This window comes from Bufo bufo, chromosome 3 (assembly GCF_905171765.1).
Source record: "Bufo bufo chromosome 3, aBufBuf1.1, whole genome shotgun sequence".
Classification (NCBI taxonomy): Eukaryota; Metazoa; Chordata; class Amphibia; order Anura; family Bufonidae; genus Bufo; species Bufo bufo.
Window position 1 is genome coordinate 187,132,470 of NC_053391.1, and position 27,752 is coordinate 187,160,221.

General features: G+C 42.9%; 1 protein-coding gene across 1 annotated transcript in view; it reads left to right on the forward strand.

Annotated features, from left to right (window-relative positions):
- The window catches only part of F5 (coagulation factor V), a 158,402-nt gene that overhangs the window by 101,045 nt on the left and 29,605 nt on the right, over positions 1 to 27,752 (forward strand). The window contains exons 17-19 of the mRNA XM_040423826.1: positions 7,391 to 7,610; positions 9,594 to 9,773; positions 14,454 to 14,570. Coding sequence (XP_040279760.1) covers positions 7,391 to 7,610; positions 9,594 to 9,773; positions 14,454 to 14,570 — 517 coding nt within the window. The remainder of the gene's footprint in view (positions 1 to 7,390; positions 7,611 to 9,593; positions 9,774 to 14,453; positions 14,571 to 27,752) is intronic.

Here is a 27,752-nt window from a genome sequence, read left to right on the forward strand (position 1 = left end):
GCAGAGAGTTCCATAGTCTCACTGCTCTTACCGTAAAGAATCCTCTTCTATGTTTGTGTACAAACCTTCTTTCCTCCAGACGCAGAGGATGTCCCCTCGTCACAGTCTTGGGGATAAATAGATGATGGGATAGATCTCTGTACTGACCCCTGATATATTTATACATAGTAATTAGATCTCCCCTCAGTCGTCTTTTTTCTAAAGTGAATAACCCTAATTTTGATAATCTTTCAGGGTACTGTAGTTGCCCCATTCCAGTTATTACTTTAGTTGCCCTCCTCTGGACCCTCTCCAGCTCTGCTATGTCTGCCTTGTTTACAGGAGCCCAGAACTGTACACAGTACTCCATGTGTGGTCTGACTAGCGATTTGTAAAGTGGTAGGACTATGTTCTTATCACTGGCATCTATGCTCCTTTTGATGCAACCCATTATCTTATTGGCCTTGGCAGCAGTTGCCTGACACTGTTTTTTGCAGCTTAGTTTGCTGTTTATAAAAATTCCTAGATCCTTTTCCATATCAGTGTTACCAAGTGTTTTACTATTTAGTATGTACGGGTAACTTTACATTTGTCAGTGTTAAACCTCATCTGCCACTTATCTGCCCAAGCCTCCAATCTATCCAGATCCCTCTGTAGTAGTATACTGCCCTCTTCAGTGTTAATTACTTTACACAGTTTAGTGTCATCTGCGAAAATTTATATTTTACTATGCAAGCCTTCTACAAGATCATTAATAAATATATTGAAGAGAATAGGGCCCAATACTGACCTCTGAGGTACCCCACTAGTGACAGTGACCCAATCTGAGTGTGTACCGTTAATAACCACCCTCTGTTTTCTATCACTCAGCCAGTTACCCACATACAGACATTTTCTCCCAGTCTGAGCATTCTCATTTTATATACTAACCTTTTATGTGGGGTACAGTGTCAAATGCTTTGGAGAAGTCCAGATATACGACATCCATTGATACGCCGCTGTTAAGTCTAGAACTTACCTCCTCATAGAAACTGATTAAATTAGTTTGACATGACCGATCCCTCATGTTGTACTTCTTCCTGGGTCAGACAGGACACTTTAATGGGGAATTTATTTTTACATTCAGCATTTCATCTGACAGTTTATTTTCCTCAGTGAATACATTGGAGAAAAAATCTATTTAACAGCTTTGCTTTCTCCTCGTCGCTCTCTGCGAATCCCCCCTCATTACTCTGTAGAGGGCCGACACCTTCAGATTTATACTTTTTAACATTTATATAATTGAAGAACATTTTAGGGTTAGTTTTACTCTCTTTGGCAATTAATCTCTCGGTCTCTAGTTTGGCCGCTATTATTTGTTTTTTACATGTTCTATTTTTTTCCTTATAGTTTTAAAGTGCTTCCTCGCTACCCTCTTGTTTTAGTGATTTATATGCTTTCTTTTTGTCATTTATTGCTTTCTTTACAGTTCTATTTATGCACATTGGTTTCTTTTTGTTCCTTAACCTTTTATTCCCATACGGTATGTACCTCTCACAATGAGATTTTAGGATGCTTTTAAAGATATCCCATTTTACTTTATGGTCACTATTTCCCAGTATTTCAACTCAAAAAGTGAAGGTCATATATTATATAGATTCATTATACACTGAGTTATCTATTTGTTTATTTTGTTTATTATGGCTTACAGCTAATGAAAACCCAAAAGTCAGTATCTCAGAAAATTAGAATATTGTGAAAAAGTTCAGTATTGTAGATTCAAAGGGCTGAGCCTTTAAATGGACCCCCATCTGGTTCAGTAAGCTACACATAATGAGGAAGACTGCTGACTTGACACTTGTCCAGAAGACAACCTCCACAAGGAGAGTAAGCCACTAAGTAAGAAGCTGGCTGTTCACAGAGTGTTGTATCCAAGCATATTAATGCAAATTTGAGTGGAAGGAAAAAGGTGCACAAGCTACAAGGTTAACTGCAGCCTTGAAAGGATTGTCAAGAAAAACCCATTCAAGAAGTTGAGGGAGATTCACAAGGAGTAGACTGCGACTAGAGTCAGTGCTTCAAGAGCCACCACACACAGACGTACAGTATTACATGGACTACAAGTGTCGCATTCCTTGTGTCAAGCCACTCATTACCCAGAGACAATGTCAGGGCTAAGGAGAAAAAGGACTGGACTGTTCCTCAGCAGTCCAAAGTCCCGTTATTAGATTAAACTAAATGTTGCATTTCATTTGGAAATCAAGGTCCCAAAGTCTGGAGGAAGAGTGGAGAGGCACACAATCCAAGTTTCTTAAATGTCACGGTCCCTCAGGTGACTGGTGTCAGGAGATCAGGGAGACTGGCTGAGTGTGGAGGAATCTAACAGCCTCCTTGATTTCTCTTTATTCAGTGTTGATGGGGTTAATGACCACTTCTCTTTTTCTCAGCTGTTGCTCAGTGGTCATCACTTCTACCCTTTATAGTTTGACCCCACCCTTCTGACTATGCGGTAGTTAGCTTCATTTAGGTTTGGCTGAGCTGGTGTGAGGTTGTCTCTGGTGTTCCTGTTCGTCCATCTCTACAGAAGTTAAGTGTCGCGTTTGTTTGTGTTTGTTATATTCCCTGTTGTTGTATCTGGGCCTGAGACAGAGACTTCCATTCGTCCATCTGGGGAGGAATGGGTTGTTTCTGGTCCTAACCTTATTCCAGGGCCTTATAGGGAAATCAGGGCCTAGGTTTCCTGCATATGAATATTCCTACCTTCAAGGTCTATGCATATTGATAGGTAGTCAGGGACTGGATTAGGGTTGTCTAGGAGATGACCTGTTTCTTTCCTAGTTTCCAGGCCCAGTTACTGTTCCCCTTCCCTCCTGTGTTCAGTGTGGAGTTTCCCCCCCACACTGATCGTGACATTGAGGTCCAGTGTGAAGTTTCCACAGTCAGTTATGGTTTGGGGAGCCATTTCATCTACTGGTGTTGGTCCACTGTGTTATATCAAGTCCAAAGTCAGCGCAGCCATCTACCAGGAAATGTTAGAGCAATTCATGCTTCCCCCTTCTGACAAGCTCTATGGAAATACTGATTTCATTTTCCAGCAGGACTCGGCACCTGCCCACACTGCAAAAAGTACCAATACCTGGTTTAATAACTACGGTATCACTGTGCTTGATTGGCCAGCAAACTCACCTGACCTAAACCTCATATTGTCAAGAGGAAGATGAGAGACACAAGATCCAACAGGAAATTCGCTCATCTCTAGCTGCTATCAAAGCAACCTGGGCTCAGGATAGGTCATCAATATCAGATTGGTGGGAGTCCGACACCCGGGCCCCCTGTCGATCAGCTATTTGAAGTGAAGGCTTTGCTCATGCGAGCGCTGCCTTTCCTTCACTGTGTACCTGCTCACCATCGACATTGCAGTGAGCAGGTGAAGAAGCCATCCTATTCATTTCTATGGGACGGCTCCTTCCTATTCAAGTGTGTAGGAATGAGCTATCCCATTGAAGTGAATCGGACAACTTGTAATTACACCTGCTCACCCCAGCGCTGTAGACGGTGACCAAGTAAACGATGAAGGGAAGGCAGTAATCACACAAGCACAGCCTTCTCTTCAAATGGCTGATCGCCGGGGCTGCCAGGCAAGGCACCCTCTGAGATGCCAGCTAGAAGAAAGAGGCTACTTTCACACATCCAGTAGCCCTTTCCGGCAGGCTGTTCCCCTGCCGGATCCGTGCTACCGCTAGTCGACCATGCCACCGGAAGTCCGCTCTGGCCCTATCCACTATAATGGAGGCAGGCCAGAAGTCCGGCCGCAGCACAGCGGACATGGAATAAAACTACAGCACGGTGGGGAACAGCCTGCCGGAAAAGGCTACTGCAAGTGTGAAAATAGCCTTAATGAAGCAATGAATGAGATCTCTGGATCCATGTGAGGTACAGGGCTGGTTCTAGATTTCTTAGAAACAGATTGTCATGCACTATAGGAGGTCTAATTTTCATTTTATAAATTAGTCATGGGAAAACCCTTTGATAATTAGATTTGGAGCTCCATATCAGAAAAAATATGAAGTTCCAACCCATTTAACGATATATATGAAATATTGCCTTTGTTAATCTTTTGCCTACCGCTGCATGGCGCTGAAGATCGCTGTGATCTCACTGTCATTAGACAGCTGCGGTCACAGTAATTCTCCCTGAGACCAGCAAAAGAGGTCTCTCTGCATGGCATTGCTGTAGCAGGGTGCTAAAACGATCCATTGCAGTGTAAACTGTAAAAGCCAGCAAGGGAGCGCACTTCTTAGGCTGGTTTCACATGGGCGTTGCGGGAAAAGGTGCGGGTGCGTTGCGGGAACATGCGCAATTTTTTCCGCGTGAAAAAATTCGGCATGTTTGGTACCCAAACCCGAACTTCTTCACAGAAGTTCGGGTTTGGGTTAGGTGTTCTGTAGATTGTATTATTTTCCCTTATAAAATAATAGCATTCTGAATACAGAATGCATAGTACAATAGCGCTGGAAGGGTTAAAAAAAAGTCAACATTTTTTAACTCCCCTTAATCCACTTGATCACGCAGCCGGCATCTCTTCTGTCTTCTTCTTTGCTGTGCACAGGAATAGGACCTTTGATGACGTCACTGTGCTCATCACATGGTCCAATCACATGGTTCATCACCATGGCGAGGGACCATGTGATTGGATCATGTGATGTGATGTCACCACAGGTCCTTAGCCGGCAGCTCAACATTACAGAAGAAGACAGAGATCCGCAACTACGCGATCAAATGGACTCGGTGAGGTAATTTTCTTTTATTTTTAACCCCTCCATCACTATTTTACTTTGCATTCTGTATTCAGAATGCTATTATTTTCCCTTCTAACCATGTTGTAAGGGAAAATAATACAGATCGGGTCCCCAGCCCGATCGTCACCTAGCAACCATGCGTGAAAATCGCACTGCATCTGCACTTGCTTGCGGATGCTTGCGATTTTCACGCGATTTTCACGCAGCCCCATTCCCTTCTATGGGGCCTGCGTTGCGTGAAAAACGCAGAATATAGAGCTTGCTGTGATTTTCACGCAACGCACAAGTGATGCGTGAAAATCACAGCTCATGTGCACAGCCCCATAGAAATCAATGGGTCAGGATTCAGTGCGGGTGCAATGTGTTCATCTCACGCATTGCACCCGCGCGGTATACTCGCCTGTGTGAAAGCTTCCCTGCTGGCTGTAAAATTAACCATGAGCCTGCAGTCTGTGAATTAACCCCTTTCTGCCCTGACTGTGGCAGGAAGGGGTTAATTTGTGATTTTTCATAATAAAAAAATAATAATTAAAAAGTCTTTAAATTAAATTACTAACAAATCAATAGAAAATTAACAGAAAGTGAAATAAAGAAATTTAAAAAATTTAAACGTTTAACTATAGTTACTAGTTTTAGCAATAGTATAGTAGACTACATACACACACATACACACATTTGTCCCCCTTTTTCGTTAATAAAAAAGCTAAAAATATTTATTACTTTTAGCAATGGTAAAGTAAAACATTTTTTTGCTTTCTTAAACAAATTTAAATTTAGAAATGTTTTGTTTTGAGATCTTTTGTAACAGAAAAAAATCATAAAAGGAAATCAAGGAAATATATCAATTTTTTTTATAATTTTCAGTGTTTCTTTAAAAAAAAAAAAATTTTATATATATTTTGTCATCTAATGGCACAAAAGAAAGGTCTAAGATGTCCCATAAAAAATAATATCAAATGTAGGTTTGACTCAGATACTAGTTATTTGAAGTTAGATTGGTCTGAACTGAAAAACTGAAAAATTGGCCCGGTAAGGAAGAGGGGTGAACACTCTAGTAATGAAGTGGTTTACTAAAACCACCCAAGTAAGCAATTCTAAGGATCAAAGGAATAGCAAGCATTTTCCAACTAGGACAATTTTATTTATACCCCACCATTTTTAACCCCTTAGGGACCCATGACGTATCGGTACGGCATGGTTCCCGAGTCCTTAAGGACCCATGACGTATCGGTACGTCATGTGTTGTTCCGATCACTGCCGCCCGGCGGGCGGTGATCGGAACAAGGTGCCTGCTCAAATCATTGAGCAGGCACCTCGGCTAAATGAAATAATTATGGCTCTCAGACTATTGAAACACTAAAACATGATTTTTTTTGCTTTAAATAAGAAATCATTGTGTAAAACTTACATAAATAAAAAAAAAAAAGTATACATATTAGGTATCGCCGCATCCGTGACAACCTAGTCTATAAAAATATTACATGATCTAACCTGTCAGATGAATGTTGTAAATAACAAAAAATAAAAACGGTGCCAAAACAGCTATTTCTTGCTATCTTGCCTCACAAAAAGTGTAATATAGAGCAACCAAAAATCATATGTACCCTAAACAAGTACCAACAATACTGCCACCCTATCCCGTAGTTTATAAAATGGGGCCACTTTTTTGGAGTTTCTACTCTAGGGGTGCATCAGGGGGGCTTCAAATGGGACATGGTGTCCAAAAAAACAGTCCAGCAAAATTTGCCTTCCAAAAACCGTATGGCATTCCTTTCCTTCTGCACCCTGCCATGTGCCCGTACAGTAGTTTACGACCACATATGGGGTTTTTCTGTAAACTACAGAATCAGGGCCATAAATATTGAGTTTGGTTTGGCTGTTAACCCTTGCTTTGTAACTGGAAAAAAAATGATTAAAATGGAAAATCTGCCAAAAAAGTGAAATTTTGAAATTGTATCTCTATTTTCCATTAATTCTTGTGGAACACCTAAAGGGTTAACAACGTTTGTAAAATCAGTTTTGAATACCTTGAGGGGTGTAGTTTATAGAATGGGGTCATTTTTGGGTGGTTTCTATTATGTAAGCCTTGCAAAGTGACTTCAGACCTGAACTGGTCCCTAAAAATTGTTTTTTTTTAAAAAATTGCTGAAAAATTTCAAGATTTGCTTCTAAATTTCTAAGCCTTGTAACATCCCCAAAAAATTAAAAATATCATTCCCAAAATGATCCAAACATGAAGTAGACATATGGGGAATGTAAAGAAATAACTATTTTTGGAGGTATTACTATGTATTATAGAAGTAGAGAAATTGAAACTTGGAAATATGCAATTTTTAACACATTTTTGGTAAATTTGGTATTTTTTTATAAATAAAAATGAACTTTTTTGACTTCATTTTACCAGTGTCATGAAGTACAATATGTGACGAAAAAACAATCTCAGAATGGCCTGGATAAGTCAAAGCGTTTTAAACTTATCAGCACTTAAAGTGACACTGGTCAGTTTTGCAAAAAAGAAGTCCAGAAGGTGAAATCGGGACGAGTCCTTAAGGGGTTAAAAATCAAAGCTATTTCTTAATGACATGTGACCATTAGGCAGTGTAGTATACTTACCTATCTGCTTTCTTTAATAGGAGAGAGACATTCATTCAGGCCTTATCGGACCCCTGATAATCTGCCGAAATGGGACTCTTGATAAGCTAACCAACCAGCCACTGGATGCACGTGAATTCATTTTGCTATTTATGAGCTTTGAAGAAGAAAAAAGCTGGTACTTTGATAAGAACTTGAAGAAAACGTGTAAAGACCGGACTGAAGAATCATCAAATGGAATGAATTGTCATACCTTTCATGGTGAGATGGAACTTACTAATGCAATTAGTGAATATACTGTAATAGAAACATCATGCTACCATTCAATATTGTACGATCATGACGCATTCTGGAACTTTGGTCTTTAAAGAGCATTTATAGATATACTTTGCTATTGATATATACACATTTGAATGTGCTTTACTAAATCATACCCATCCGCTATTGTAATTAAAGTGGTATTCCAGTCATTAAAATGGCCAATGGGATAGGTAGACAGTATTCGATCGTTGGGGGTTTTGAATGCTAGACCCCCACCAATCACTAGAATGAGCCCTTAACCTCCTTATCTTTATGTCCACAGTGGAGAGGAGTCTATGGAACTGCCGTTGCTCAATACAACTGTATTGGATGTATAGTAATAGCTGAATGCTCCCATCAGTTGCACCACAACCGATCTAACATTTATCACCACGTGGATTTAATTCACATTTAAGTCACTGCAATTTCTGACTTCATTGTTCCAGGGCAGGTGTTATCAGTGACTGACAGCTATCTCTGTATACACACATAGGCCGAATGCACACGGCCGTGGAACACGGACGCGAGCGGTCCGTGGTATTCTGGCCTGGCATCTTGCTGACAGCAGGAGCGCATGGTGTCATTGGTTGCTATGACACCGTGCACTTCATGCCGCTGCTGCACTACAATAATACATTTGTATAGATCATACAAGTGTATTACTGTAGTGTAGCGGCGGCATGAAGCGCACGGCGTCATAGCAACCAATGACACCGTGCGCTCCTGCTGTCAGCAGGATGCCAGGCCGGGATACCACGGACCGCTCGCGTCCGTGTTCCACGGCCGTGTGCATTCGGCCATAAGGGTATATTAGACGGGCAGATTTTCTGCCCAATGATCACTAACGTGAGTTTATAGTAACGCTTGTTAGCGATCATCTGGCAGTCTAATACTGCCGTCTGTTTCAAGATGAATGAACAAACACTCGTTCATCAGGCAATCCAGATCTTTCAGCATGCTGGCGGAAGATCGTACTGTCTAGTTACGATCTGCTGCCGGCAAACCACTGTAGAGCATGGGGATGAGCCATGTCTTAGCGATCAATTCTCCCCATGTTGCTGAGATCGATGTATGTAATAGCAGTGGTCTGCACAGCAAGCGAACAAGCGATTGCTGGGAGGGAACGCTTCCCTCCGAAGAACGGTCTGTGTAATCGGGGTGTCTATATACACCTTTGGGGGCATTTTTTTATGATTGCATTTGGCTCATTTTGGGCTAAAAGTAATTTTTTCACTTGGACTTTATAGATTTATATTCAGCTTTTCTGTCACAAAGGGTTAACTGTCTAGCTGTATGAAGGGTACTTTCACTTTCACTTTGTGCTGGTCATCTAATAAACCTTATCTCAAAATTACTAAAAGGTCATAAACACTTATTTAAGCCACCTGTCTTATCAGTAAGATAAGAATTAAGCTATAATGAGTGTTTATAAGATCAGAGATAAGGAGCTGTCAGCTGAGCTGGATGACAGGACACAGTAAAAATACAGAGCCTGCTACTAGAGAATCTCAAGGCTGTACAAAGAAGGGTCAAATATTTTTAGTAAAGATCAATTGAAAATATGATTATTTAGCTCAAAATGAGTACAATGCAATAATAACAAAAGATGCACACAAAGGTGTACATAGCCTTTAAAGGTAACCTGTCATTTGAACATTCAGTCCGATCTGCCAGCAGATATAGAGCAGGAGGAGCTGATCAGATTGATATATATTGTATATAGGGGGTCATTTATGAAACAGAAATACGCCTAAATTAGGTCCTTTGCACCGCAATCTGCTATTTTTCCCCTCTCACACCAGGTCTAAAAGAGGGGGGGGGGGGGGGCAGGGATGGCCCAGCAGGCCCGTCTCATTTACCATTTTCTACGCCTTTTTTACGTTAATTGGAGATCATTTTATAGTGACATTTAATCTTTCTATTTCATCCTCTGTTTATTTCTAGCTATAAATGGAATTACATTCAACCTTCAAGGTTTCAATATGTATCAGAATGAACTAGTGAGATGGCACATGTTCAATATGGGAGGACCTAAAGATATTCATGTGGTAAATTTCCATGGTCAGAGGATCACGGAACGAATAAAGGCAGAATTTCAGAAACCAGTGTACCCCCTAATGCCTGGTAAGTAATTTGTCACATCTGCAGAATAATTATGTTAGTTTATTTCTATCACTTGTATTTAGTTAAAGGGGCTATCCCATGATTAATGTAAAAAAATGAAAATCAGAGATCATATAGTACATGACAATCTCTTTCTAACAAAGCTAGAACCAGACCTGTACCTCACATGGAACCAGAGATCTCCACAATCATTTCTCTGCTAGATTTATATCAAGCTGACAGCTCAAGTGTCTTTTCTGCTGCAACTCAGGGGGTGTGTCCATTCTGCTGGAGCTCTCTCCCTATCACATCTCAGGAGGCGTGTCTCAGCTCTCCCTATCACATCTCAGGAGGCAGTTGAAGGATGAAACTGAGCATGTGTGGCCACCTCAGTGAGACGGACAAAGAAATAAGAAAATAAGTGACGCTATACAGATAAATTTTATTGAATAACTCAGTGTTGGCCATACAAAACCTTTAATTACCGGTACAATGCAATTACGAAAGTATTCACATCCAGGTGCTGGTTTGAAAACTCTAGAATATTTTTCGTTGGTCAACCCCTTTAAAGGGTTATATAAACATTGGTGGCATATAGCTAGGATGTGTTTACTATATTCAAAGGTCAATATAATTATATTAACAATATATATTAACAATATAATTAATATAATATGACCCCAAATTTACGTTTTATTTTTATAAAATTTTTACCACTTTTGCGCAAAAAATTTCTTTTTAAAACATTTTTTGTCACTATATTGTCAGAGCCATAACCTTTTTCTATTTTTTCCTCAACTGTATAAGGGCTTGTTTTTAGTAGACCAACCTGTAGTTTTTATTGGTACTATTTTGATCACTTTTTATTCTGTTTATGGGAGGAGGGGGGAAAAAAAGGCAATTCTTTTTTACACCATTCACTGTGTGGTATAAAAATGACATGATTACTTTCTTCTGTTGATAAGAGTATGATACAGTTTTCTTATGTCTTACTACTTTTGTACCAAAACCCCCCCAGCAATTTTGAGGTTTGTATTTATTTTTTAACAATTTGGGTCAAATTACATAATAACTTTATAAGATGTGTAGTTGGGGATGCAGTGATACCAAATTGGTATAGGTTTTTTGTGTTTTTCATGAATACTTTTATTGATAAAAGTGTAATTTGGGGTGTTTACTCTTTTTAAACTTAAATACATTAAGGACTATGTACACATTCGGAGGCAATTTTTGTTTATGATTGAATTTTTGGCTAAAATAATTTTTTCAATTGGCTTTTATTAAAAATATTGAGCTGTTCTGTTACAAAGGGTTAACTGTTTTTTCTAGCTGTGTGACTGGTACTTTCACTTTTATCTATAAACTACTAAAAGGTCCTAAACACTTATTTAAGCCAAGGATTTAAGATAAGGATTGAGCTTTAATGAGTGTTTATAAGGTCATAGAGCAGAGATAAGGAGTCTGTCTGCTCCTGGTCTGACGGAAAAGACAGAAAATCCAAAGGGTGCTATTATAGCATGTCAGCTCTGTACACAAAAAAAAGACACCATATTTTATAACAAAGACCAATTTAAAAAATAGTTTTAGCTCAAAATGAGTACAATGCAATTGTTCTGTCTTCATACACGTTCACACAGTGTGCATTCTGACATTCAGCATAAACCATTCCTGTCTTCCAAATAAGAGGACTGTTTTCTGTAGTCTAACTTGTTTATTGGTCAACAGGATTGTGAATTGGTAAAACTACAAGAATACAAGTGGCTTGTATAAGTATAAGGCATAACATGTATCAGCAGAAAGCATAGAACAGCATGTATTATAACATTTGCATAACACTGAGCATATGTCCAAAATGGCTGCCTATGCATAGATTGCATGTCTAGCTAACAGAAATAACTCCCTGGGTAACACTACAACTACTTGAACAGCTCTGCATAACATACTGTCCCTGAAACAAAGGTAGAGGTCACTAACCAGATATACTTGCACAAAGATGGTAGAGTATAAGAAGGAGAACTGCATGGAACAGCTCTGCTGATGTCCTGTAGTCTGTATGTAGACTGGATAGTGTCTTCTCCTTCCCAGAATGCCTTGCACTACCAACAATGCCTAGCACCTCCCAACAAAGCAATAATCTTTATTAACAAGAAAACAAGGAGCAATACATTTTTATACCCATCCGCTATTGTAACTGACAAGGGCAGCGTAAGAACACCAGTTGCAACTAGATTTAGTCATAAACACAGCGTAAAGGAGTCTAATAAGCAGACATGGGGCCACTGTTAGTAACTATCAGCATCTTGCAATTGGGTTGCAGGGAGCCAATAGAATGACAGAAGGAGCCATCTCCCCACCAACTGCAGAAGTCTGTCTATCAGGTTAAATAGTCAGGATCAGAGCTAGCTCCAGTCACAGTCGCTGCAGCGGGAACCCAGCATAAATTTAGTTTTCACCACAAAATACAGTTATATCTTGGTGCAGCAAGGTGCTAAATTAAAGGGGCTTATCTAGACAACACCTTTCTAGATGTTCCAGAAGAATATAGACATCATGGAGGGAGTTCCCCCACCTGTCTATGAGGCAGAGAAGAAAAGGCCTGTCTATATATTACATGGTCAATCATTTTTTCAGGCTCCAGTATGCAATACTACCTTACCTTTGTGGCTGCCACTGCAGGGGACAGTAAGTAGCAAATAGCAGTTTTCCCCTGAGAGAATCACTGAGCTAATTTCCATTCAAAAAGGTGTCACAATGAGGTAACCATGCATCTGAACCCTTGTACAGTGTGAAATCCGTCAGTAGAGATGAGCGAATTTCCGCTTATGAAATTCGTTCACATGTCGTTTGATGATAAAAGGTGAATTGCGTTATGGATTCCGTTACCACGGATTATAGCGCAATTCTATGACGGAATGCATATCAGAATGCCTCTAAAGGCATTCTGTTAGGCATTCTGTCATAGAATTGCTTTATGGTCCGTGGTAACGGAATCCATAACGCAATTCACCTTTTACCACAAAACGAAATGTGGACGAATTTCTAAATATGAAATTTGCTTAACTCTATCCGTCAGACTGATGGCTCACTCGACAGCCATTATCTTTACTCTACTGAACAATCTTTTAAGCTGACATCTTTACAACGTAAAGACAGACATAAAGCAAAAATATGTCAGCTCACAAGACAGCTCGCCTGATGGATTTTACTCTGAATTGAACTGAGCAGCCTACAATGTATGGAAACACATGTAAGCTTCAGAAGACAAACAGTTGAGAATTTTAAACTATATCCAATTGCAAAAACTCTTCTCACATAATAGATGCAATACAATTTAAAAACAATAACTGATGTGAAGCTGTCCATAGCCTTTAGATTATTACAGCTAAGCTCAGCCATAACTATCGATTATATCAATTGTCACATACGGGAACAGTCACGTGACCTGGGTGCAACTGCCGAGGGTCGATCAATTTCACACACTCAGTCTCTCATGTCCCTACACACAGGCCTCAGATTGAACCTAGATCACAGCCCGGCACATCCTTTCATCACCCCAACACTCTGCCACCATCTATGACATTTAAATAATATACCAATTAATTAGGGGCTCATAGAAAACCACACAGCGCCCCACTCGCAAGCAGACAAACAGTAGCACTAGCCACACCTACAGCAAATGCATGGTAACGCAAACCGCACTCTTACACTTAAAAAAATTGAGGTTACTGGGCTTGTTCTGGGCACAGGGAAAAACCATTAAAGATGTGCTTTAATGTACTAAAAAGGATACAGTACTTAGTTACAAAAATTAAAAGAAATAAGAGACATACATAAGTGCACAAATAAAAGGATAAAAACAGAAAGGTTCTTACTACTTAAAAAAATGTGTGATAAGAGTCTTTGCTGGTTTCTGGGACAGGAGAACATGGAACAAAACCCAATGTTGATTGGATCCCCAAATTGTGTTAATGAAAGGTTCCAAATCCCTAATTTTTATCCCCATTCGGCAGAGGGTGAAGCTAAGAGGGGTATCCCTTCCACTCTTGGCCCAGAGTTCTGGAAAGGCCTTCATTACCGGTACAGGCTCCACCTTTTTTACTCAGCTGACAAACATAAAATATCAATAAAACATGTCCTCCCATCCACACTAATGGATATCCGAGGCCCAACATGTTTTATTAACACATATTTCATCATGCCGATTTTTCTTATACCAAATATGACCAGTGTAAGGGTCCCAGAAGGTGAGATACTCGTTATGTGGGAATGCTGGTTGTCAGGGGTGGCATGTTTGGACTCTCTGCGATGCCCACACGGAATGCAATTATTACAATTATTAGTAGGTGAGTTGTACCAGAGATAAGTTATAGCATATGATATGTTTTCTTCAACTTCTGGTAGTTCATCTGAAAAGCTTCCGACCCCTACTGTGGGTGGTGCCATGGTGTCTGGGTTTAGGCATTTCCATGGGGTTCCAGGAAACCTCTTCATTACCACTTGCAAAGGGCCAGTTTTTTACAGTCAATCTGATTTCCTCAAAGTTCCACACACAGGCCCAGACTGAGCGGCAAGGTGGAAACAATATTTTAGAATGGTGAAATATAGTCTACACAATCACACAATATATTGCTCTATTTATCACATCGATGTGTAGTTGTGCCTTGAACTCTAATGTCCATTAATTATTGTGTTTTCTCTAAGGTACATTTGCAACAGTTGAAATGAAGCCAGCAAGGGCAGGTATCTGGCTGCTTGACACCGAGGTGGCAGAATATCAGCAAGCTGGAATGCAAACAATATTCAACGTTGCAGAAGAAGGTAAATATGTGGTTTACTGATATACTCTCATGAAAAATGGTGCAAACAAACACACATACCTGAGGCTTACCGCTGGTCACAAAAACATTAACTGTATAAATGAGAAATGGAATGTGACTGATTACTGAATGCAACTAGATGTCAGGAATAAAAGGAACTTGTCAGAGAGATGCAAGTAGCTGCCTCACAAATTACATGTTCAAATGAATGGCTGACCATGTAAAGCGTATATGGACGGGGCCCATCAGGACAAGTGCTGTTGTCCGTTAGCGGCTCTGTGCTCTGGACACTATAGCTATGTGATGTTGGGGGCCCTCTATGAATGGAGCTGAAAAATCCCTGTTCTAGGCTGTACATTTGTGCCTTTCTTTCTTTATGCTTCTCTCCTCCTTATCTCTTTTTTATTGCATTAAATGCAATAAAGTGCTGGAGGACAGCTCCGGCAATCTCTATAAAGTACAGTAATAATAACTCGGATGAGTTATTTGCATGATGATACTTTCCCCTCTGATCCTCACGCTCACCAGCTGGCCCTGAAATGCATTCATAGGACTTCTCCCGGAGTCCTCTACCTTATGTGCATGCGCTCATAAGTTCCTTAAATGCCTTTCAGTATCAACCTACAAGTAAGGCCGTGTTCACATCACTGATTAGTTTTCCCTTCTTCTGATCCATCAGGAGAACAGAAAAATAAACCAAAAATGGATCCTGTATTTTAAGCTCCTGTTATGCTCAGTTATGCACATTTCTCCATCTGAGATCCATTATTTTAGATGGAAATAAGTCCTACACAGGCCTACAAGTTTTTCTGTCTAAAATAACAGATCTCAGATGGAAAGGGCTAAAACGGAGCATAATAGATGTTAAAAATAAAGGATCTGTTTTTTGTTGTTGTTGTTTTCTGTTCTTCTGACGGATCAGAGGAATGGAAAACGAAACAGTGTTATAAACTCCGGCCTCAATAGAGCTTGGGGAGGTGGGATATTCCAGCATATTAAAAACGCTGTCTCATATAATCTCCTCATCGACCCCCTACCGCTGCCATTCTGATGGTGCACTAATATCTGCTAACTCCACTTCCTGCTTCTGTTCTCAACACAGCAGGAATTTGGGAAGGTGAGTATAATCTTTTTTTATTTCTTTTTTAACTATTTGCAGGCGATGTGGCAGCATTTCTAATGTGCTGGAATACCCCTTAAAGCCCAGACCCTTGACACCCTGTCCCATCATTAGTTCTCCAGCTGAAGGTGAAACGGATCAGCAGATCAAAGGCCTCTACACACACAAATTTGCACTGGCATTTTTTAGGAATATAAAAATGCCTGAATAAGTGCATGAATTTTTTGGGCCACATGTCAATTTTTGCAAACATTGGGGGACATTTCACAAGTACCTCTGTCAGCAGATTTGTACCTATGAAACTGGCTGACCTGTTACATGTGCGCTTGGAAGCTGAAGGCATCTGTGTTGGTCCCAGGTTCATATGTGCCCGCATTGCTGAGAAAATATTAATATAAGTAAATCAGCCTTTAGGAGCAACGGGGGTGTTGCCTTAACACTTGGAGTCTCTGCTCTCTCTGCAACTGCTGCGCCCTCTCCACTTTCATTGACAGGGCCAGGCATGATGATGTTTGCACTGTCTGGTCCTGCCAATTAAAGTGGAGAGTGCACAGCAGTTGCAGAGAGATCAGAGCCTGTAGGAGTAACAGCAATGCTCCTGTTGCTCTTAAAGGGCTCATTTGTGTATATCAAAACTTTAGGCAGTGTGGGCACATATGAACATCGGACCAACACAGATGTCTTCAGGTGCTAAGTGCATATGCAACAGATCAGCCAGTCTCATAGGTACAAATCTGCTGACAGATGCCATTTAATAATCCACCTAGTGGCTTTAGCTGCACCGCAGTTATTAAAAGGTGCATGCCTCTTAATATTTGTGCGAATCTTTGCAGGTTTGTGCGACAAAATGAAGATCTAGACCAGCAAGGGAGCTGGCCTAGATCTCCCCTATTATATAGGCCAGTTTCCTGGCGTAGACTGTAATGCATGTAACAGACTGCCTGCTCCAGACCATCACCCTTTGCTACTTTGAAAAGTGGTGAGCAGTGAGTAAAACTCCAAAAAAGTAGCAACATTTTGTAAAACCATAGAGTGGGCCAAAATGTGCCACTTTCTGGTGCTACTTTTCTGGTGAGTGGTGAGTAAAACCCCCGAAAAGTAAAAAAATGTTGCAAAACCACAGCATGTGCCAAAGTGTGCCACTTTCTTGTGCTACTTTTCTGGTGCAGAGGGTATGATAAATGTCCCCCAGTGTGTTTATCCACTAGTTTTTTTAACCGCTTCTCAACCAGCACCGTACATGTCGGGTCCTTAAAGCTGGCACCTAGTCTGGAGCAGAGCGGGTGTGATAGCCACGGGATTTCTGCTGTCAATTGTGACAATGGCATCTGAGGCGGCTTTCTCTGGGAGAGCTGCTTTCCCAATGCTCTAACAGCTTCTACTATAGTAAAGGTAATGTGAAAACACCTTACAAAAATTAGAGAGTTCCAACATGCTGTGTTTTTTAAAAGAAAGACAAAAAACCCCACCTAATTAACAAAATGCCAATAGCAAAAAATCATGTGTGTCCTTCGTTTCATATTTCCCACAGACCTTCAGCTAATTTATGGAGCTGTAGTTTTTACCACCAAAAACACTGCAGAAAAAAATTCCAACTAAAAATACAAGCATGCATGTGAACGCACCCTAACCCCTGTGTTCCCTGCAGGATTTCTACAAGACTGTTTCAGGAGCATGCAGAAAATTCTGCAGACTGCAGGGACAAGGATCTCTGCTGTGTACTTTTATAATTCATTTATGGGTTTAGTCTTCATTTATATACAACTACTGCCAGCAAGTCCCTGCCAAGTCCCTTTACAACAGGAGTGAGCAATCTCCGCTGTTCTTGAAACGCGCATAGAAGTGAATGGAGGATGCTGGAAGCTGCCAGAGTTTGATGACCGCTGCTTTACAACATTTAACATATCTTCATATGTTTCGATACCAAAAAGGAATACCTGTAAACCTTTGTCAAGAAAAAAGCCAGTGGAGTCATAACCTAAATGTTCTCCAAGACTGCGGGAAAGAAGTTGTGCTAGAGGTAGAAACAGGGTACAGAGGATCCTCTGGTGGGCACAGTCTATGAAGCCATAATTGGCCCCAAAGGACCCAGAGGAAAATTGCATTTGGAGCTGCCTTTTGAACTAATCACTGTCCACTTTCTATGTCCTAGGGCTTGTTCACACGAGCGTGCCGTGTTTTGAGGTTTTGCAGTGATACTGTAGTCTACATAACCTGATGTGATACCAGTAAAGGGTAACAAACTTAGAGAATACAGTATATGAACAAAATGTTAGTGTCAGTCATGGTATGTAATCTATAACTACACCAACTGTCAGGGATCAGAGAGGAAGGAAAGAGGGTGCACTCTGACTCAACCCTCAACCCCTGTCCCTGCCTACTTAGACTACCCGCCCTAAGCGATGGGGCGTAACTGGGCTCCGGTCCCTTACTTACGTAAGTGCACAGAGGAAAGATACGGAAGGTCAACAAGCCAAGAGTCAGAACCAGGAGAAGCGGGAGTACAAATGGAGCGGGCAATGTAAGGTCAACACAGTCAGAGCCGAGGTCAATCCAGGAGAGCAAATACATACAAGGATGAGACAAAGTCGAAGTCAAAGAACAAGCCGAGGTCACAAGGTCGGGAGGTCAATCAGAACAAGCAGCCGCAGACTAGAACCAAGGAACAAGGAAACACCAATGGACCCTTATCACAGGCAACCTGTAGCCAGCAGGTTGCTTGTATTTATAGTGGGGAGTGAGGGTCATGTGACGTGGCCAGCGTCACATGACCGACAGACAGACAAGTCGAGCACCGAGTGATCAGCTCGGCGCTCAAGGCAGACCTAGGACCAGGGAGCCTCCCAGCTAGCCAAGCCACCCTGGGAACGAGGCCGAACACAGATCCTCGCTCCCGAAGCTAAGCAGCAGGTCTGCGGCTGATGGGAGACCGAGTGCGCCTCCGGCGCCCCGTTACAGTACCCCCCCCTTTTACGAGGGGCCACCGGACCCAAGCCCTTGGGTACAAATCTCCCAGGATGCTCATCATGAAACTTCTTGATTAGGCTCGGGCGTGGACCTCAGTAGCTGGGACCCAAGACCTCTCCTCGGGTCCATAGGCCTTCCAGTGGACAAGGTACTGCCAGGAGTTTCGGACCTTTCTAACATCCACAATTCTGTAGACTACAAACTCCTCTTTATCGTCAATTTGTATGGGAGGAGGAGCACGAAATGAGTCCGGCAATCTCAATCTAAAAGATACAGGATAAATAACGCCAATAATCTAATACGGCCCAACAAACCGTGGCGCCAGTTTCCTACAAGACACCTTCAGCGGTAGATTCCGAGTAGACAACCAGACCCTGTCACCAAGCTCAAAACTAACCCCCTTAAAACGCTTCCTATTAGCCATCCATTTTTGTTGTTCTTGAGCTTTTTGCAGGTTCACTTGGACCCGTGCCCAAACTGTGCACAGTTCAGAAGTTACTCTATCAGCTTCAGGATTAGATGAAGGTATCAACGAGCTAGAGTTAAATCGAGGATGGATTCCAACGTTACAAAAGAAAGGGGAAACCCCAGTAGAAGAATTCACACGGTTATTTATAGTAAATTCCGCCAGCGAAAGATATTCTACCCACACATGTTGATTTTCAGAGATGTAGGATCTTAAAAATTGAGTCTGATTTAGTCGTTCCGTCTGACCATTAGTCTCGGAGTGAAAAGCAGACGAAAAGGCTAAAGAAATCCCAATTCTCTGACAGAAAGCTCTCCAGAATTTAGAAACAAATTGAACGCCTCTGTCAGAAACAATATTTTCCGGGATCCCGTGAAGCCGTACAATGTGATGAATAAAAACAGTAGCTAGACTCTTAGCACTAGGAAGTTTACTCAGAGGAACGAAATGTGCCATCTTACTAAATCTGTCAACCACTACCCAAACCACTGACTTAGGCCTCATGCACACGGCCGTGTTCCGCGGCCGAGAGCGGTCCGTGGTAACCCGGCGGGGATTCCTGCTGACAGAACACGGCCGTGTGCATGAGGCCTTACCCTCAGAAGATGGCAGGTCAGTAATAAAATCCATAGAAATATGCGACCAGGGCTTACTGGGAAAGGGTAGTGGTTGTAACTCTCCGGCAGGACGTGTCCTAGGAGTTTTGGATCTGGCGCACACTTCACAAGCAGATACATATGCATTGACGTCTCTTAACAAAGTAGGCCACCAGTATGATCTGGAAGCCAACTCACAAGTGCCTTCCATGCCAGGGTAACCACATAAAACTGAATCATGACACTCACCCAACAACTGGAGCCGAAAATGTGCGGGAACGAATAACTTATCTGAAGGTGTATGTGCAGGCGCTAGATGTTGAGCTGATTCAATATCAGAGGCTAAATTGGAGGATAATAATGAAAGGCAGAAAAACTTCTTGACAAGGCATCGGCCTTTATGTTCTTACTTCCTGGCCTGTAAGTAATGGAAAAATTAAATCGAGTAAAGAATAATGCCCATCTGGCTTGACGAGGGTTTAGACACTTAGCGGACTCAAGAAATAACAAATTCTTATGATCAGTAAGAACGGTAATTCTATGCTTTGCCCCCTCCAAAAAATGTCTCGATTCCTCAAATACCCACTTAATAGCTAGCAACTCACGGTTCCCAATATCATAATTCCTTTCTGTAGGAGAAAATTTTCTGGAGAAAAAGGCACAGGGTCTGAGGTTAGAGAAGTTAGTTGGGACAACTAACTCCTTGGGACAATACTGCCCTTACTCCATCCTCAGAGGCATCTACCTCCACCATAAAAGGTTCCTCCATATTTGGTTGAATTAAGACTGGGGCACTACTAAAACTTATTTTAAGATTCTCGAAGGCTTCAATGGCTTCCTCAGACCTATTGACTAGATCCGCCGCTTTCTTGGTAAGATCTGTTAACGGTTTGCGGATAGTGGAATTTTTTAAAATAAATTTACGATAATTGGAAAAACCCCAAAAGTGCTGTAAGGCTTTAAGGGATGTTGGCCTCACCCACTCCTGGATTGCCCGTACCTTCCCAGCATCCATTTTGAAAGAATCAGGAGTGAGGACATACCCAAGATACAGAATCTCCTGTACTTCAAAAATGCATTTCTCAAGTTTAACTGATAATTGGTTAACTCTTAAAATGTCTAGTACTAGTCTTATATGTCTCACATGCGAGTCCCAGGTGGGAGAAAAAAAATCTGAATATCATCAAGATAGACGATTAAAAACTACCCAATGAATTACCTGAAAATGTCGTTCATTAAATTTTGGAAGACGGCTGGGGCATTACTAAGCCCGAAAGGCATAACTAGGTATTCAAAATGTCCCTCAGGAGTATTAAATGCCATCTTCCATTCATCCCCCTCCTTAATTCGGATTAAATTGTAAGCTCCCCTCAAGTCGAGTTTGGAAAACCAGGCAGCTCCTAAAACCTAATTGACCAGGTCAGGAACTAAAGGGAGGGAATATTGATATTAACAATGATCTTATTTAATTCACGGTAATCAATACAGGGTCTGAGTCCTCTGTCCTTTTTCTTAACAAAAAAGAACCCTGCACCCATTGGAGATACCGAGGGCCTAATGTGCCCCTTGTTCAAACTCTCTTTAATATATTCCCTCATTGAATTTCGTTCGGGACCAGATAGATTATAAATTCTTCCTTTGGGATATCGGGATCCGGATACTAATTCAATAGCACAATCATACGGTCTATGGGGTGGCAATTCTTTCAGCTCGGATGATGAAAACACATCAGCATAATCTCTAATATATGGGTATACAGTATGAACCCCTGCTAAAACGACCGATAAACAGGACTTACACAGAGAACCCCATCTTTCTATCTCACCAGTAGCCCAATTAATAGCCGGATTTTGTAATTGTAGCCACGGCATACCTAATACTACATTTACGGGTAGATTCTCAAGAATTAGGAATGAGCATTTTTCAGTGTGGCACACCCCTACCGAAAGAGAGATCTCCAGGGTACAAAATTTGACCGTACCACCCGCCAGGGGAGTGGAATCAATGGCTACAATGTTCACTGGGAGAGGAAGGGCTAAAATCGGAATTCCTATTTGGATAGCGAATTTACTGTCAATAAAATTAGATGCTGACCCGGAATCAATAAAGGCGTCACCGAAACCCCCGATTCCCCCCAGAGACAGTAATAGGAACCAGCAGATTTTTTCTTACCACCCCAGGGAGTACCTTGTCTGTTAAGCCCTCTGGTTTAGGTGGACCTCCGGAAGAAGGGATCTTAGGGCACTGTCGGACCCAGTGATCGGAACCGCCACAGTAGAAGCACACTCCACGATAACGACGCTGCTCCTTCCTGGTCATGCCCAGCTGCATGGGTTCATCTGAGAAGCCTTCGGATTTTGCTGTCACCGGACCCATCTCCATCTTGGGAACCATCTGTGGAACAAGAAGGTGTTCTCGCTGTCGTTCCCTAACCCGTCGGTCTAGCCTAATGGCTAACGTCATGGTTTGTTCTAAGGTTTCGGTGGGTGGATAACACACTAGCATATCCTTGAGGGTGTCAGACAAACCGGACTTAAATTGACTCTTGAGGGCCGGTTCTTTCCACCCGGAGGGAACGCACCATCTACGGAATAAGGTACAGTACTCCTCAACCGGACGGTCACCCTGTCTAAAGGGATTCGTTCAGGTTCATATAACACACCTAACGCCTGAAAAAATGCGTCAACGGATCTGAGGCATTGCGAATCGGAAGGCAAGGAGAATGCCCAGTCCTGGGGATCCCCCTGTAATAAGGAAATAATGATCCCCACCCTCTGTTGCTCAGATCCAGAGGAATAGGGACGTAAGCGGAAAAAAAAAGCTTACAGCTTTCCTTAAACGCCAAAAAGCTTCTACGGTCTCCTGAAAATCGGTCAGGAAGCTTAACGTGGGGTTCCATACAGGCAGGTGCCACTTGGGCAGCAACGGCAGGCGCAGGAAGATCACAAGCAATCTCTTGTGCCTGTAATCTCTCGCCCAATTCCTGAACTATATGGGCCAGATTCTGCACGTGGTCAGTCAGGCTCTGTAAGGGATCCATAGTAAAAAAACTTTTTAGGCCTGTGATTCTGTCAGGGATCAGACAGGAAGGAAAGAGGGTGCATTCTGACTCCACCCTCAACCCCTGTCCCTGCCTACTTACACTACCCGCCCTAGGCGACGGGGCGTAACTGGGCTCCGGTCCCTTACTTGCGTAAGTGCACAGAGGAAAGATACGGAAGGTCAACAAGCCAAGGGTCAGAACCAGGAGAAGCAGGAGTACAAATGGAGCGGGCAATGTAAGGTCAACAGAAGAACGAGTCGAGGTCACAAGGTCGGGAGGTCAATCAGAACAAGCAGCCGCAGACTAGAACCAAGGAACAAGGAAGCACCAATGGACCAGTATCACAGGCAACCTGTAGCCAGCAGGTTGCCTGTATTTATAGTGGGGAGTGAGGGTCATGTGACGTGGCCAGCGTCACATGACCGACAGACAGACAAGTCGAGCACCGAGTGATCAGCTCGGTGCTCAAGGCAGACCTAGGAGCAGGGAGCATCCCAGCTAGCCAAGCTGCCCTGGGAACGAGGCCGAACACAGATCCTTGCTCCCGAAGCTAAGCAGCAGGTCTGCGGCTGATGGGAGACCGAGTGCGCCTTCGGCGCCCCGTTACGCCGACAAAGTCTAAGCCCCCTTTGACGCATCCCAAGATTTTGGTGACCTTTATACCAGCTGCCTGCCACTCGTTGCTGCTAATAAACCTATTATCTACCAATATTTATATCTTTTACAGTTGTCTGTGCGAAATTTCATTTAAAAGGGGTATTATCACTTCCAGACATCTGAGAAGCTCTGACAGACGTTCTTCAGAACCTCCTGCTTGAGGTTCTTTTGTTTTGCTTTCGTTTTGTCATCTCGTTTCCTTCTCTCAGCTGTCATCTAGTTGCACTGATTGCATCCCTTTAAATCCCCTCCCATACTGCATCACTTTGCGGTTTAGACAACTTCCTGGAGTGTGTGCATGCTGGATGCTACAACTGATGTTTTCCTGTTTGCTTGATCATAGGTGACCCTGACTCCCTCCGTATTAAGTGTAGGGAGCCGGTGGTCGTGTCCCCTCACTATTATAGGGTGTTCAGGTTTCATACAGTCGAGGAACAAGGGTATGCAATTATCTACCATAGAGATTTTTGCATAGGCTGAGCAGTAAGGGAGAGAGCTAGGGCTGTTGCAGGGCTTACCCTTTGGTTCCTTAGTTTTGGAACAAGTCACTCGGATCTTGATTTGTGTCTTCTAGTTTTCTGTAACACCTTCTGTGACATTATAAACCGCCATAACCGTCTCAAGCATGGATCCGGTTTCACTTTTGACTGAACACATGCAGGGTCTTTCATTGGAGGTAGCAGATCTCCGTAAAACTGTATCTCAGTTTCAGGTGACTGGTTCAGCTTGTGTTCATGGAGTTTGTTCTGAGCCTAAGATCTCGCTCCCGGATACGTTCTCCGGGGGTAGTGAGAATTTTTTTCGGTTTAGAGAGGCTTGCAAACTCCATTTTCGCCTACTTCCCCATTCCTCTGGTGATGAGGAGCAGAGGGTGGGGATCATCATCTCGCTGCTCAGGGATAACGCTCAGTCTTGGGCCTTTTCGCTGCCGGTGGGGGCACGGCCCCTCCGTTCAGTGGTAAACAGTCCGCAGAGATATACTGTTCAGAATTTCGGAGATGGGCAGCTGATACTGGTTGGAATGATGCTGCAGTCCGAAGTCAATTTTGCCATGGTCTTTCAGAGGGATTGAAAGATGCATTTGCCTTTCATGAGAGACCTCCTTGGACTCTGCCATGTCTTGGACCGTTCGTATTGACAGGCGTCTTAGAGAGAGAGGAGAGATCACTCCTTCCTGTCATACTCACTCCAAGGACAGTGCGGCGGTCTCTTTCAGTGCGCAGGGGTCTCAGTCTCTCTCAATCCCCTCTGAGCAGGAGCCCATGCAGCTGGGTTTGCTTGCCTCTGACAATAGAAGATTCAGCTCTCAGAGGAGGGTTTGTTTCTGTTGTGGAGGTATAAATCATTTGGCAAATGTTTGTCCCTCTAGGAGATTCAGGCAGTTTTTTGAGAGTAATAAAGAAACAAAAAGAAAAAAATCCTCTAAAAACATTCCATCTGTTACTATTGGCAAGGTTGATGCGGAAATTGAAGGTTTTCCGTTTCCTTGTAGTTCCCGTTTTGTCCTACCTGCCAGGGTGGTGCTAGAGAGCAAGAACATTTTTTTGTGAGATTTTTGTAGATAGTGGAGCAGCTGTCAATCTCATTGATAATCAATTTGCTATAACACATGGTTTCCAGGTATGCACTTTGGGAAAGGATATACCTGTTTTTTGCTATTGATGCCGCTCCACTTTCTCAGAAATCGTTAAAGGGCATAGTTCACAATATCCGTTTGATTGTGAGTGATACTCATGTTGAGGATGTGTCATGTTTCGTCCTAAGCGGGTTGCCTACTCCTCTAGTGTTGGGGCTACCCTGGCTCACTAAACATAACCCTACCATTGATTGGCAAGCGAGGCAAATAAATGGTTGGAGTGACTTTTGCAGAGAGAATTGCCTCACGACATCTGTTTCAGAGGTTTCTACTAAGACTGTACCATCTTTTCTGTCTGAATTTTTGGATGTGTTTTCTGAGAGTAGTGTTCAGGAGCTGCCCCCTCACAGGGAGTACGATTGCCCTATTAATCTCATCCCAGGCGCCAAGCTGCCTAAATCTCGTTTATACAATCTCTCCCAACCTGAAAGGGGCGCTATGCGTGCTTATATCTCTGAGAGCCTGAGAAAGGGACACATACGACCCTCGAAGTCACCTGTTGCCGCTGTTTTTTTCTTTGTTAAGAAAAAAGATGGTTCTTTAAGACCATGTCTGGATTTCAGGGAGCTGAACAGTATCACAATTGGTGACCCTTATCCGCTTCCTCTGATCCCGGACCTGTTTAACCAGATTGTTGGGGCTAAAGTTTTTTCCAAGTTGGATCTAAGAGGGGCATACAACCTGGTCAGGGTCAGAGAAGGAGACGAATGGAAGACGGCCTTCAATACCCCTGAGGGCCATTTTGAGAATTTGTTTATGCCTTTTGCTTTGATGAATGCTCCAGCCGTCTTTCAGCATTTTGTGAACAGCATTTTTTATCATTTAATGGGGAAATTTGTACTAGTGTATCTAGATGACATTTTGATTTTTGCTCCTGATTTCAAAACTCATAAGGACCACCTACGTCAGGTCTTGCTCATCCTGCGGGAGAATAAATTGTACGCTAAACTGGAAAAATGTGTGTTTGCGGTTCCAGAAATTCAATTTCTGGGGTTTCTTCTCTCCGCTTCTGGTTTTCGCATGGACCCTGAGAAGGTCCGCGCTGTGCTTGAGTGGGAGCTTCCTGAGAATCAGAAGGCGCTGATGCGTTTTTTGGGTTTTGCCAATTATTACAGGAAGTTTATTTTGAATTTTTCCTCTGTTGTTAAACCACTCACTGATATGACTAGAAAGGGGGTCGATTTTTCCTCCTGGTCGGTAGAGGCGCATAAGGCCTTTTCTAGTATCAAGGAGAGTTTTGCTTCCGCTCCCATCTTGGTACAACCTGATATCTCTCTGCCCTTCATAGTTGAGGTGGACGCTTCTGAGGTGGGTGTGGGTGCGGTCTTGTCTCAGGGTCCCTCTCCTGCCAAATGGCGACCGTGTGCCTTTTTCTCGAAGAAACTCTCCTCCGCAGAGAGAAATTACGATGTGGGAGATAGGGAGTTGTTGGCCATCAAGTTAGCTTTTGAGGAATGGCGCCATTGGCTAGAGGGAGCCAGACACCCTATTACCGTGTTTACCGACCATAAGAATCTGGCCTACTTGGAGTCAACCAAGCGTCTGAACCCGAGACAGGCCAGATGGTCTTTGTTCTTTTCAAGGTTTAATTTTGTTTTCACGTTCCGCCCTGGGGTTAAGAATGTGAAGGCGGATGCCCTGTCACGTTGTTTTCCGGGAGGTGGGAATTTTGAAGACCCGGGTCCCATTTTGGCTGAAGGTGTGGTGGTCTCTGCTCTTTATCCTGAATTGGAGGCAGAGGTTCAGGCAGCCCAGGCAGAGGCTCCTGATCTTTGTCCTCCTGGGAGGTTGTTTGTGCCTCTCGCTTTAAGACACAAGGTTTTTAAGAAGCACCACGATACAGTCCTTGCTGGGCACCCGGGGGGTAGAGCCACAGTGGATCTCATTGCTCGGAGATTCTGATGGCCGGCGCTTCGTAAGTCGGTTGAGGGTTTTGTGGCAGCCTGCGAGACCTGCGCTCGTGCCAAAGTCCCTCATTCACGGCCATCAGGTCCTCTCCTCCTGTTACCCATTCCTTCCCGTCCTTGGACACATCTGTCCATGGACTTCATTACGGACCTGCCTCGTTCCTCGGGGAAGGCTGTGATTCTGGTGGTGGTGGACCGTTTTAGCAAAATGGCGCATTTCATTCCTTTTCCTGGGTTGCCCAATGCTAAGACGCTGGCGCAGGCATTTATTGATCAAATTGTCAAATTGCATGGTATTCCTTCAGACATAGTCGCTGAGAGGGGCACGCAGTTTGTTTCCAGATTCTGGAAGGCTTTCTGTTCTCGCTTGGGGGTTCGGTTGTCATTCTCTTCTGCTTTCCACCCGCAGTCGAATGGCCAGACGGAGCGCGTCAATCAGAATCTGGAGACATATCTGCGCTGTTTTGTGGCGGAGAATCAGGAGGATTGGTGTTCTTTTCTCTCCCTTGCTGAGTTTGCTTTAAATAACCGTCGTCAGGAGTCCTCTGATAACTCACCATTTTTTGGTGCATATGGGTTTCATCCGCAGTTTGGGACATTCTCTGGAGAGGGGTCTTCTGGTTTACCTGATGAAGAGAGATTCTCCTCGTCTTTGTCATCTATTTGGCAAAAGATTCAGGATAATCTAAAGAGCATGAGTGAGAGATATAAGCGTGTGGCGGATAAGAGACGTGTGCCTGGTCCGGACCTGAATGTTGGTGATCTGGTGTGGTTGTCTACTAAGAATATCA